This window comes from Sorex fumeus, unplaced genomic scaffold (genome assembly GCF_029834395.1).
Source record: "Sorex fumeus unplaced genomic scaffold, SorFum_2.1 ptg000010l, whole genome shotgun sequence".
NCBI lineage: Eukaryota > Metazoa > Chordata > Mammalia > Eulipotyphla > Soricidae > Sorex > Sorex fumeus.
In genome coordinates, this window is record NW_026606067.1 from 24779784 (window position 1) to 24793116 (window position 13333).

A 13333-nucleotide genomic window follows, 5' to 3' on the forward strand; every position below is an offset into this window, starting at 1 on the left:
AACATCCCATATGGTACCCCAGCACCGCCACTAATTCCTCAGTGCATGAGCCAGGAGAGCATTACTGGGTGTGACCCAAAGAGAGTAATTTCTGAGCACAAAACCTGGAGTAAGCCCTGAGTACACTTCGGTGTAGCCAAAAATTAATTATGTAAAGGTATGCAAAGAATCTGGACAGTCATTTAATGTGAGGATGGACTATATACATTAGAAGTCACTGGCATCACCAGTCATTATAGAAATGAAGCGATCCCACTCAGCCATTAGAACAGTTAACTAAGAATTGGATTAACAAGCACAGGTGAGGATGTGAAGATGCGAACCCTCACACAGCCGTGGACTAAAACGAATCTAGGGCTGTAAAATGGTGTGGCTGTGAGGGAGAAAGTGGCAGCTCTACAAGCAAGTCCCCACAGTGGCGAGAACAATCCAGGAACCCCACTCGCTAGGCACATACCTGAGAGAAATGAAAAGAGATGTGCATCCAAGAACTTGCACACAAATCAAGCAAAATAGACAATCCTCTCTCACGTGGTGGCCAGACAAAACTGCTAGCCACACGGTATATTTTCATTCAGTCTCACAGGAATGATGTACTGACACAGCACTGAGTGGAGGGGCCTGATAACACTGTGCCTGAGGTGGGGGTGTGGTTCAGGAGCTAAGGGACAGGCTGGTGCTCCACATCAACCATATGATAATGCCACACAAGAATGGACATCTCAGCTTCTTTCACACAAAATGTCCAGATCAGGCAGATCTTTGTTGCTTAGGGCAGAGAGGTGGGTAGACACAAGGACAGGGGCAAGAGTAAGTAATGTTTCCTTCTGAGACAAGTGTTCAGACACTGACAGTGGCACTGCTGCATCCACGTGCAACTACAGGAGTAATCACTGCATTCTACTCTTTAGCAAGATGACATTATTTTGATATACAAATCAAGTTGTTGAAACAAGTTTAGTGCAGTTTGGTGTCCAAAATCTTTCCCATCAAATACCTAAGACATTACTGAAAGACAGTGTAAGTGTAAAGATCAAGTTGTGGTTTAAAGATCAACCACCAGGAATCCTATCAACTTTATCCCACCACAAATTGGCTACCATATCTGCCCAGAGCACCCTTTCTGCCTTGAAGTGCCCATACTGAATCATACTGATAAAAACATGCAAATGAGAACTCAATTACCACAACACAGGGACCAGAGCAATAGCACAGCGGGTGGGGTGTTTGCCTTGCATATAACTGACCCAGGTTAAATCCCCAGCAATCCATATGACCCCTCAAGCACATCAGGACCAATTCCCTGAGTGCAGAGCCAGGAGTAACCCCTGAGCACTGCTGGGTGTAACAACAACAAAACCATAAAGTGAAACAGTAAACAGTAATACATATTTAGTAACAATGGCTCTATAGGCTGGGGTTTAGAGTTATTGGATTTTTTCAAAAATTATATATAAACTGCTTTTTAAGAACATTTAGTTGAATTTAAAAAATCAATTGCTACAGTAACTTGAAGTTTTCCTTCATAACATAGTTTTGCTGATACTGTCTTACATGTATCTTTTCAGAAAACCTATTCTACATTAATTTCTCTTAGGAACTCAAAATAACTCTTAATTGTTAACATATTCATTACAGTTTGCCTTTCTCTTCTCGCCCGTTTTCTTAGGGATAACCCAAATTATTTCAGGTTATCCTTTGTTAATACTTAATAAGTACCATAATTTCTACCAGAAATAAGATTTATAGGTAAAATTTCCCTTAAAGGAAAATAAATCAATGACTGCTGCCCACATACTTGGAATCCACAGTATGCTATATAGGAGTCATGCTACAAATTCTAGAATGAGCACGGTATCATAGCAACCCAGCAATGCCACTCAGTGACACATTGAGGATGAAAGCCAAGATTCTAATTCAAGAAACTGGCACAGAATATAGGACATGTAGCTTTTTTTGGCAATACCCCTAGAACATTAATAACCAAGAGTCTAAAATCAGCTTTTATTTGAAGTTTTGGAAGATCAAGCTATTATAAAGTAACAATGGAAACATTTATTAACAAATGACTCACACCATTGTAACTAAAAATGACTTTGTTAAGAGTCTTGATTTCATTTTAAATGGGGAAATGATGGGGGAAATACAGCTAACACAGTTTAGGAAATAAGAAAACATAAACCTATATCCGTTTGATAATGAACTCTTAATAGACATTGTTTTAACAAAAACCCTGAATATATGATCTAAAATTGTCAAAAGCATGAATACTTCTATGTTCTATGCAATTACTACTTGAAGATGAACTATTACAATGGAAGGGTTAACAGTCCAATTTTATTTACTGTTTATTGATATTTTTTGGATTTGGGGGCCACTAGCAGCTGTGTGATGGGCTGTTCCAGGTGGTGCTCAGGAAATCACGTGCTGCTGAAAATGAAACCTGTGTCCGCCACATGCAAATCATGCACTCAGTCAGCCTTTTGCACTCTCTCTCTGGCCCTCAATTTTAACTTTTTAGGTGTTATATTTTTTATTCTAAACCCAATGCTAGCAAGTAGGAGAGAAGAAGGAACGAATCAAGGACACAGTCAAGCTACAGAGGCACATGCCATGGGTTCCTTGGAACATAAAACCCTGTACTTTAAAAGAGAGGCCAGAGTGACAGTACAGTGGGTAGGGAGTTTGCCTGGCACACGGGTGACCTGGGTTTAATCCTGGGCATCCCAGATGGTCCCTCCAGCACCGCCAGGAGTAATTCCTGAAAGCAGAGCCAAGAGTAATCCCTGAGCTTTGCTGGGTGTAACCCAAAAGAAGGGGGGGGGGGGAAGCAGAATACTGAGAAAACAAAGTCTCCCAAAGGAAAAGAATACTTGTGTCATCTGCTTAATTCAATTGGAACAGAAAACCTATTCATTAAGTAAAGCAGGTTTTTAGCCTTGTTGGCTCTCACTTGGGAATTGAGGGGCATGAAATATTAAAGAGTTCCACAGAGATGGTTCAGAGAATCACAACTGCTTCCAGTTCTGAAGGCCACGATTAAGCTCCATCCTGCAGCCACTCGTGCAGCTGCACCTGCTGCCTTGCAAGAGGCAGTGCCACTAGCAGGGTCCATAGCCAGTCTCACAAACACACCTTCTCTTCCTCTATCTGACCAGTGGCTTAAAGGTGGGTCTGGGGAGTACCCGGGAACCCAGAAATTATGTATCAAATACTGTCATTCTGAGAAGATGACATATTCCCTAACTGGATTTTATGAGATCGATATACCCTGTACTTAGAAATCACTTCCGAGACCGGAGCGATAGTACAGCGGGTAGGGTGTTTGCTTTGCACTCAGCCAAACTGGGTTGAATCCCCAGCATCCCATATGGTCCCCCAAGCATGACCAGGAGTAATTCCTGAGAGCAGAACCAGGAGTAACCCCTAAGCATCACCGGGTGTGACCCAAAAAGAAAAAAACAAAAAAGATATAACTATGGGTTGCAGAACAGCATGCACTTGTATGCTTCCACAATGGAAGAATTTAGGGATATGCTCACATTTTTATAAGAAGTTTCCTCTGGTTGGGGATCTTTATTTTCTACTTTGGAAGGTTCTCTCAGACTTGTTTTTAATTGAATCTATACTTTTTAAACAAAATTAATAAAGCCATTATAGAAGAAAGAGGATAGTTAAGGCTATGAAATTTTTCAGTGCATGAACTTTAAATAGTTTATTTTAGAAAACCATGAAAACTGAGACCCACTCATGACTCACGGCAAGTATTATATCCAAAAATAGTCATTCCTAGTCCACGGGAGAAGCTGCTTTTCTAGATCTTTTTTAAAAAAGCAGTCCTCAAAATACACTGTGCGTAAGAAAGGTCATCCTGGGTATGCAAATTAAAACCATAATCTAAGCTCACAGTACCCAAACCAGTGCCTCTCTGGTAGACAGGTAAAAGTTGGATTATTTACTCTTCCTACCTGAGTGACAGATTTGTGAAAATTAAATGCACCTTAAAAGCATCATACCAGGGGAAAGAGATAATACAGCAAGTAAGGCACCCCAGGTACCCCTTGCACCCCTCTGACCCAGGTTTGACCTAACATCACATAATAGGTCCCCTGAGCCGTGCCAGGAATGATCCCTAAGCAAAGAGCCAAGAGTAAGCCCTGAACACTGCTGCGTGTGGCCCCAAAACAACAACACATAAAGCATCATTCTGGAAGTTTTTCACTAGAATAGAACTGATAGATGGATTAGCATGAATGACTTCTAGAGCTAAAATAATCTGCAAATTAACTTTCCTTCCTTAAACTGGGCTGGAGCGATAGCACAGCCAGTAGGGCATTTGCCTTGCACGCAGCCGACCCAGCTGACCCGGGTTCGATTCCTCTGCCCCTCTCGGAGAGCCCGGCAAGCTACCGAGAGTATCTCGCCCACGTATTCGATATGTCAAACACAGCAACAAGTCTCACAATGGAGATGTTACTGGGCCCGCTCGAGCAAATCAATGAACAATGGGAGGACAGTGCTACTGTGCCTTAAACTGGGAAATAATGACCTAAAAAGTGCTCTGCTAGGGGCTGGAGTGATAGCACAGCGGGTAAGGCATTTGCCTTGCACGCGGCCAACCCGAGTTCGAATCCCAGCATCCCATACGGTACCCTGAGCACCGCCAGGAGTAGTTCCTGAGGCAGAGCAACCACTGAGCATCGCCGGGTATGACACCAAGTAAAAAAAAAGTGCTCTGCTAATACAGCCACAGCTGACCCCCTTTTTTTTTTACCCCAAAAGACTGTAATAGCAACTTAAGTATTTTTACACTGTCAAACTTCCTGAAAAAGATGTCTACAATTACCGACTGGGTTTTCAGTTTCTATTGATTCTTAACCTTCTAGAAACCCTGAAATGCCTTTCAAATCACCAGCATGGCCTGAAGACTGTCAAACCCACAGAAACTTTCCAGTTCTTACTCATGTGATGTGCCAATATCTCCGTTCACTGTGACAAGCTCCTTGATCCAGTTTTTTTTTTTCTTTGAGGGGGCAGGGGGAAGGAGCACCCTGTGGTGCACAGGTATGACTTCTGGCAGTGCTCAAGGGGACAATATGTGGTGCTGGGGGATAAAACCTGGGTTGGCCACAGGCAAAGCCAGCGCCCACTTTCTATCTTCAGCCCAATGTCTCCCCCAGACTCTTCTATCTTTCTAGGGCCCCACTCAGGCGTCTCATCTTGTGACTGCTCCTCTTTTAATCACTCATCTTAATATATTCCACAGCTGCTTCTCACTCTTGTATTTCCAGTGGGCTTTTTCCTTCTACTTGCATCCCTTCAATTGCCACCTTTTATCTAAGACTATTTTCTCTAGCACAGATTTTTCACACAGCCAACCCAGGTTCAATCTTAGGCATCCCATAAAGACCCCGAACTGCTGCCAGGAGTAATTCCTGAGTGCAGAGCCAGGAGCAATCCCTGAGTATCAATGGGTATGGTCCAAAAGGCAAACAAAAACAAAAACTAAAAATAAAGTTTACTGGGACGGAGAGATAGGACAGCAGCGTAGGGTGTTTGCCTTGCATGCGGCCAACCCAGGCTCAATCCTCCGCTTCCTCGAGTACCACCAGGAGTAATTCCTGAATGCAGAGCCAGGAGTACCCCTGAGCATCGCCGGTGTGTCTCATAAAGCAAAATAAAATAAAATAAGATAAAGTTTACTAGTAATTCCTTCAGAAAAGATGTTAAAAGATAACACGGGCTGGAGCGATAGCACAGCGGGTAGGGCGTTTGCCTTGCACACGGCCGACCTGGGTTCGATTCCCGGCATCCCATATGGCCCCCCAAGCACCGCCAGGAGTAATTCCTGAGTGCAGAGCCAGGAATAACCCCTGAGCATCGCTGGGTGTGACCCAAAAAGCAAAAAAAAAGATAACACAGAAGGTAGGTTTGTGGGTTTGGAGTGACAGTACACAGTACAGTGGCGAGGGCATTTTTCTTGCACATGGCTGACCCAAGTTTGATCCCCAGCACCATGAATGGTCCCAAGTCCAGCCAAGAGTGATTCCTGAGCGCAGAGCCAAAAGCAACCCCTGAGAACCACCAGGAATTCTGGCCCAGAACAAAAACAGAAAAGCAGGTTTGCAACTGTTTATTAGTCAATATCCTGCTCAAATAAGCAGCATTATATTTTGCATAAACCTACCCTTTATGTAAAACTTCGGGAAAACATTTTGGTCCCCTGCCACAGAGTACTCTTAAAGTATTAGGAAAATAACATCTGTTCTTATCATCTTTTGCATCTCAAATTTAAAGTTACTGATAATTACTTCAGTGGATTCAATGTTTATTTATACCTGTCCTGGTCTGACTTAGCCATCTTCTTCAAACTGACCTCATAACCCCTTTCCTAGTAATGTATCATTCAGAATATGACATGTCATACCAGTCACCACAAAGCACAAACTACAAGACCAAAAGATCCAGTGATTTAAACCTGTATTTGCCATTTGCCATCACTGTATTAAACACTCAGATTTTGTTTACTATAACCTCAAACCAGATTTTAAAAACAGAAGAGAATGATTTGCTGGTGGACCATCTCATGGATAGCAGCATCAGTAAGTGGCGTATGCGAGTGAAGGGAAGGAGAACTGCTTCGTCCAAACAGTGACTCTGGGCTGGATAGAGCACTCAAAGGGTCAAGTGCATGCCTGGCACGCAGGAAGTCCCAGTCGAATGCCCAGCACCACTGGGAGCGCACCCCACAAGCAGAGCTAGGAATAGCTAAAAACAAACAAAACCAGCAATCCCGGCTCTGGCACAGAAGTCTGTATACGGATGGTACTACCCAAAGATAGGAAAACAGATGACCCATGCTTTCATCCAAATTTTACCCTTGCCTTATGCAGAAAACATATCACTGCCATAGCAACTGAACAGCAACTCAAAACAAATCAACAAATCCAAGACTGTTCACACTGGTACGCAAAAAGGCCAAAGATAAATAGGCATATAGTGTAAGAGGTCCCAGAGGCCCTGGTGGCCTCTGTTCCACTAAAAACCTTCAGTTAAGGCTGTGCTCAAGATACAAATGACGTGAGAACACTGAAGGAAACGTGGCCCTCTGTGGGCCACGCGGATCTGTTTGCTCCCATTTCAATGTGGATGTTGACAAAATGAGCAAAAAGGGTTTTTTTTTTATATTTTTGGCTCACACCTGACGATGCACAGGGGTTACTCCTGGCTCTGCACTCAGGAGTTACTCCTGGTAGTGCTCAGGGGACCATGTGGATGCTGGGAATCGAACCCGGGTTGGCCGCGTGCAAAGCAAATGTCCTGCCTGCTGTGCTATCGCTCCAGCCCCAAGAGTATTTCTAGATCCTACATAAATACAGGTATCAAAACAGTTAAGTTCAAGGAGAGTTCGCTGTTCAGCAGCTGACAGTAGTAATACCAGTTCCACAGCCTCAGAAAGCATGACCATGCTGTAAGCACATTTTACATTCCAGGCAGCTGGGACTGTTCTGTTTCCCTGAAAACTAAGCAAACCTCTAGCCCTCGTTCCATCTTCCCTGAGAGCTCAGCCACAGCTCCGAGTTACAGAGAAAAAACTGGTCACTTTATTGATGATGACCAGAGCCGAATCCAACATAAAGCATCATTTCCTCAGACCCAAACTTCCCTATCCTCCCAGCACCACCGCCTTCTGGAAAGCAGCAGATCAGCCACAGGGGGCAGCAAAGTGAAGCCAGAGAAAGAAAATAAGTGGCAGGAGGTTAAGCGAGGGCAGGACACGTTAACAGACTAGGTAATGAGCCATGAGAGCAGAAAGAAAAGGACAATGGCTCAATTAACGAATTAAATCAACAGACAGAAAATGCTCACCCAATAATTCTCCACCTAGCTACATGTTAGACTCACTGGAGGGGCGGGGGTGTTTAGAAACACAAACGCCTGGGTCCAACCATAGAGACATTAATTGGTAATTTTCTGGGGTGGGGCCCCAAGCACTGAGAACTTTTCAAGTTCTCAGCTGAACTGAGAAATGTACAGTTTAGGCTGAAAACCAGAATGCTAAACACATGCAAATAAAAATAAGCTAGTCTTCATCTCCAGATTTTTTATAATGTATAGGTAATAAAAATTAACCAAACATGTATTCTTAGAGGTATTATTTTATTGCCTGTCTCTGTAATCCAAAGAGGTATAATGACTCATTAAGAACTAGATCTTTGGGGAAAAAAAAAGAATTAGATCTTTATGATACTATGATTTGAAAATTTTATTTTTACAAGTAAAAAGAAATTAAACTGAAATTCAAAGGCTAAACAACTCTGAGTCATTGCAGATGCAGGAACACCTCACCCTACTAACTGCAAACTCTAATCCTGGTGGTCAGACTCATATACTAATCCATTTTACTGTACTCTTAGATACTTCAGAGAACAACCCAACACTGAGTTAAGAATCAGAAGCGAGGGTGAAGGGCGGGAGGCTGCCCAGACTGCCCTAGGCAGGCATCTGGCGTTCCAGGGTGGAAGAGTGACGGGGAAGGACAGATTCCATTTTATTGAAATGATTGAGCATTTAAGACACGAAAAGCATTGCACTGGAACGCTTCGTTTCTGTCTGGGGGCCCTTCCAGCCATGTCTGGGCCAGAGAAAAAAAAAACAATCAAAGGGGCACTGGCCTTGCATGCAACTGACAGAGGTTCAATCCCCAGCATCCCATATGGTCCTCTGACACTGCCAGAATTGACTTCTAAGTGCAGAACCAGGAATAACCACTGAGCATCACGAGGTATGGCCCCCAAAAAGGGTTTTCAAAAATAAAGCAGCAGAATACAACGCTGCTTCCAGAACACAGTCTAATGTAACTAGTTATTCTTTGTAAACTAAATTTTCTTTCACATATTCATGTCGTTAAGAGCCACCTGATTACAAAGGGGACTATAGGCTGAGTCAGATAAAACTCTGTAGCCCCGAGAGCTGGATGAAATCCTCTGACTGACGCTGCTGAGATGGCATCTTTCAGATGTCAGTGCTCCCAAAATACCACATGGTGGAGAAGCAGGGGAGGGTGAGGGGAATCCCTAAAGGTGAGCAAAGCACTTCACATCAGCACCTGTGCTCCAGCATGGATCCCTCCGTGGGGATCATGAGGAAGACGTCAAGACACAACCTGAGACTACTTGGAAGTTCTTCAGCTTTTCTGAAGGCGCCTTAACCGGCAAATCCGGCTTCATTCTGCTCTTTGCTATTATTTTTACAAGAAATCTACGCAATTCTCTGGCAAAGTAATTTATTTGCTGGGAGAAAAAAAAAATGGTTGCACCAATAATACAGTGGGTAGGGTGCTGGGTTGTACCTGCCAACCCAGGTTTGGTGCTTGAGTACCATATGGTCCCATACAGTTTGTGAAGGGACCTCAAAGCCTCTGATTACAGAGCACCAGGAGTAAACCCTGAGCACTTGGGGGGTGGGAATGGGTAAGGGGAGGGGGAATCTGACAACAGTTTATAATTTTTTGTTTGTTTTGGGGGTCACACCCAACAATGCTCAGGAGTTACTTCTGGTTCGGAAATACTCAAAGTAATTTATTTGCTGGGAGAAAAAAAAAAACAGTTGCACCAATAATACAGTGGGTAGGGTGCTGAATTACTCATGAAATACTCCTGACAGTGCTTAGGGGACCATATGGGATGCCATGGATTAAACCTGGGTCAGCTGTGTGCAAGGAAAACACGCTACCAGCTATAATATCACTCCGGCCCCTATATTTTTGAGTCTGACTTACCCTCTTTCCATTTCCACACTTATGAAGAAAATCTTACAGCTCACCCTATCTCATGTAAATAAATCATCTGAAAAATGGTTGATACTTTAAGTACTAGGAAACTTTATTTAATGTAATTTCTCCATTTTAAATAAACTTTAAATTTGGATTTTATCAAGAGATTGAGAACTAATATTTTCTTCTGTGGTTTGTGGGGCATACCCATCAATGCTCAGGGTTTACTTGTGGCTCATGGATCACTCCTGGTGGTGCTCAGGGAACCAAATGGGGTGCTGGGGATCAAGCCCAGGTCGACCACATACAAGGCAAGCTCCCTACCCACTGTACCATCTCTCCAGTAGCCCATTTTTCCATTTTTAGACATTAAAAATTTTCATTACATTATCTCAATCTCTACAACCTTGGGGAGAGAGAAGGCTATAGGCTGTATCCCCATTTTATAGATAAGGACAACTCACAGATGAAAATGTTACCTTTCCCTCAGAATTAACCACAATGAGAGCTGAGGGTGTTTGCCTTGCCTGTGGCTGACCCAGTCCCATCCCTGGCGCTCCATATGGCCCCCTGAGCACTGTCAGGAGTCATTCCTGACCTGAGGCAGAAGTCAGTCCTGTGCACAGCAAGGTGTGACCCAACCCCCAACCCTCCCACCAAAAAACAGGGAATTAATCACAATGGTCCAACTCTTTTCGGCCGTACTGCTTCAGGTTTTGTAAAGTAAGCGCACAACACACAAAGCTGAAGTCATCTGACTTGGGACCAGTTACAACATCATCACAGACCTGAAACCCGGCTGTGGCCGCCCCAACAGTATGTGGGACTCAAAAAGATGGGAAAAAAACATGGCTCTTGCATGGAGTTGGCAGGGTGGCCCGTGAAATATTCTGTTTATTAGGAGACCAAGCTGCTCAATGAGGCACAAGCCTGTTGGCGTAAAGCCAACTGGAGGCAGAGGTTCCCTGGCTGGACCCAGGCAGAAAAATGAGGGCTGAGGACTCCACGTCCCACTGGTAACACAAAATGGCATTTTATAACCAAAAAGGAAATGCAAAATTACTTGTAAGACATATAGTACATTTGACCAAACCGACCTTTCCAGACACAGAATAGGGGAAAGGCAGAAAAGCCTTCCACTGTGCCTACTAGATTTTTACTTTTTAAGTGTCTTACTGTTGGTTACTGAAGGAAAAGTTCACAGTAGAAAAAAATGAAGTTCTTTATTAACATAAATTTAGATACAGGAAATATAACTGGTAAACTTCAACTTTGATGTCCTAAGATCTAGTTCTCAGAAGAGCTTAAAAAGGTTGGCACGAACACTTGACAGGTCTTGGATGCCCAGAGATATCTGAATCACTGTGCAGTACGATTGAATTTCAGAGCAAGAAGAGGAATTCTTTCCTACCAGTAGCATGAACCCAAAAACTGAGGAAAATTTTGGGGGGAGAAAAAGTTCAATGCTATGGGGTATCAGGCGATTTCATTTCTAAGACAAAGAACAGTGGGTTTGTTTTTTTTTTTTCAATGTTTTAACAAGACTTGTTTACTAAGTTCTACGGATCCAAACATTCCACTCTGCACATTTTTACCCTCACAACCCTGCTGCCCGCTAAGGAAGTGATCCTGCAGAAACGACACACGGAAAGGAAGACTGTTGTGGGTCAAATTCCTTCCTACGTGGACGCAGAGAGCCAAGCCGGGGAAGCTTCCCGTCAGACACTTGACAGGTCCTGGATGCCCAGAGATACCCGAATCACTGCACGGTGCGATTGAATTTCGGAGCAGGAGGAAGAAAAACCCTTCCCTACAGTTCAGGGCTTTGCGCCGGCGTTTAAGAGCGCACACGGCGGCGGGGCGGTATCGCGCACGCTGCCCGAACACTAAGGACCAGAAGGGACCTCCTTCATTAAAAACTGAAAACACAACTTTTCCGCATTTCGGCACCTAAGCGGCTCTTCCTGCCGGCAGGCAAGCGCAGGGTCTCACCGACTCCGCTACCTCCGCGCCGGCTCCTCCCCGGCACGGACCCCCCTGGCGAGAGCGCCGAGCCCCGGAGCAGCGCGCGGAGACTCCGGCGGCCGCGGCTCTCGGCCGGCGACCGCGACCCGCGACGCGCGACCCGCGACCGGACCCCGCGGGCCACGCGGCGGGCCCCGCGCCGCCGGCCGCGAATCGGAAACTAGCGCCGAACTTTCCGACTGCGCCGCCGCGGCGCCCCGCGGCGAGCGGGCAGGGCAGCGCGACCCGCCCGGGCTCACGCCGAGGCCCTCGCGGGGCGCCGCCGCGCGCAGCCCGCGCCGGGGCGGGCGGGGGTGGGGGGGGTCCGGGCCTCGGGGCCGGCCGGGCGGCGGCGGCGGCCGCGGGCGTCCTTCGGCGCGGCGGGGCCTGCAACCGCGCCCGGAGGCCGCGGCCCCCGCCCCGCGGAGCTCCCCGGGCCGGCGGGCGCTCACCTTTGAGCGGCGGCAGCGGCTGCAGCTCGGCCGCGCCGCCCTGGCCGCGGAACTGCGACGAGCTCTGCGAGCGCTTCTGCCGCTGCGCGCGGCGCACCGAGCGGCGCGTGAAGCCGTCCACCTTCTCGGCCGCGGACACGGCGGCGCCCGCGGGCGGCGGCGGCGCCGACATCGCGCGCGGGCGGCTCGGCGGGCAGCGGCGGGGGCGGGCGGGAGCGGGCGGGAGGCGGGGACAGCGCCGCGCCGCCGCCGCCTCCTCACGGCCGCATCCCGGCGCCCGGGGCCGGGCCCCGCGGCGGCGCGAGCGCGGAGGGGGGCGCGAGCGCGGCCGCCGACGACGGCGGCGACGGGGCGGCGACGGCGACAAGTGCCGACGCCGGCGCGAGCGGAGCCTCCGTCAGCCCGGCCCGCGACCCGCCCCTCAGGGGACGCCGGCGGGGCCGCCCGCCCGGCCCGGAGCCGCCCCCTCGGGCGCGGCCATGGCGGGGCCCCGGGCGCCGGGGCCGAGGCGCGCACACTCCGGCCCGCGCGCGGGCCGCCGCGGCCGAGCGAGCGCTACAACTTGGCGGAAGGCGCGGAGAAGCCGCCGCCGCCGCAGCCGCCGCGCGGGGCCGGGCGCGCGCCGGGAGGGGGCTACGGGCGCGCGCGGGCGCGGGCGCGGGCGCGCGGCGGGGCGCACCGCCGGGGGCGGGGCCTCGCGGGGAGGGGGCCGGGGTTGATTGACAACGCCCGCGGCTTCTCTCCGGCTTCTCGGAGGTGCCGAAGGGCGTGGGGGCGGGAGGGCGTGCCGCGCCCTCAGCCAATCGGCGGGCGAAGCGGCGGCCGCGGGTGGGGCGGGAGGCGTGGCCTCCCCGACGGCGGATCCCGCGCGGCTGCGAGGCCGGGGAGTGGAGCGCGGCCGCGTGACGGACTGAGCTCCCGGCGAATGGGAAGTGAGGGCGACGAGAGGCGCGCCGCTCGCGTCAGCAGCTCGCAGGAGTTCGCCCGGCGGGGCCGGGGGGCGCGGGCGGGGCCGGGGGGCGCGGGCGGGGCGTACGCAGCTCCAGCCTGCGGTGGCTTTCCTGAGCCTGCGAGCGGACCGGGGAACTGAGGGGGAACGTTT

The 13333-nt window shown here is 48.5% G+C and overlaps 1 protein-coding gene across 1 annotated transcript in view; it reads right to left on the bottom strand.

The window, feature by feature from the left end:
• PPP2R5A (protein phosphatase 2 regulatory subunit B'alpha) overlaps positions 1-12476 on the bottom strand; it is a 35457-nt gene extending 22981 nt beyond the window's left edge. The window contains exon 1 of the mRNA XM_056110787.1: positions 12232-12476. Coding sequence (XP_055966762.1) covers positions 12232-12403 — 172 coding nt within the window. The 5' untranslated portion in view covers positions 12404-12476. The remainder of the gene's footprint in view (positions 1-12231) is intronic.
• Positions 12477-13333: the final 857 nt, after the last annotated feature.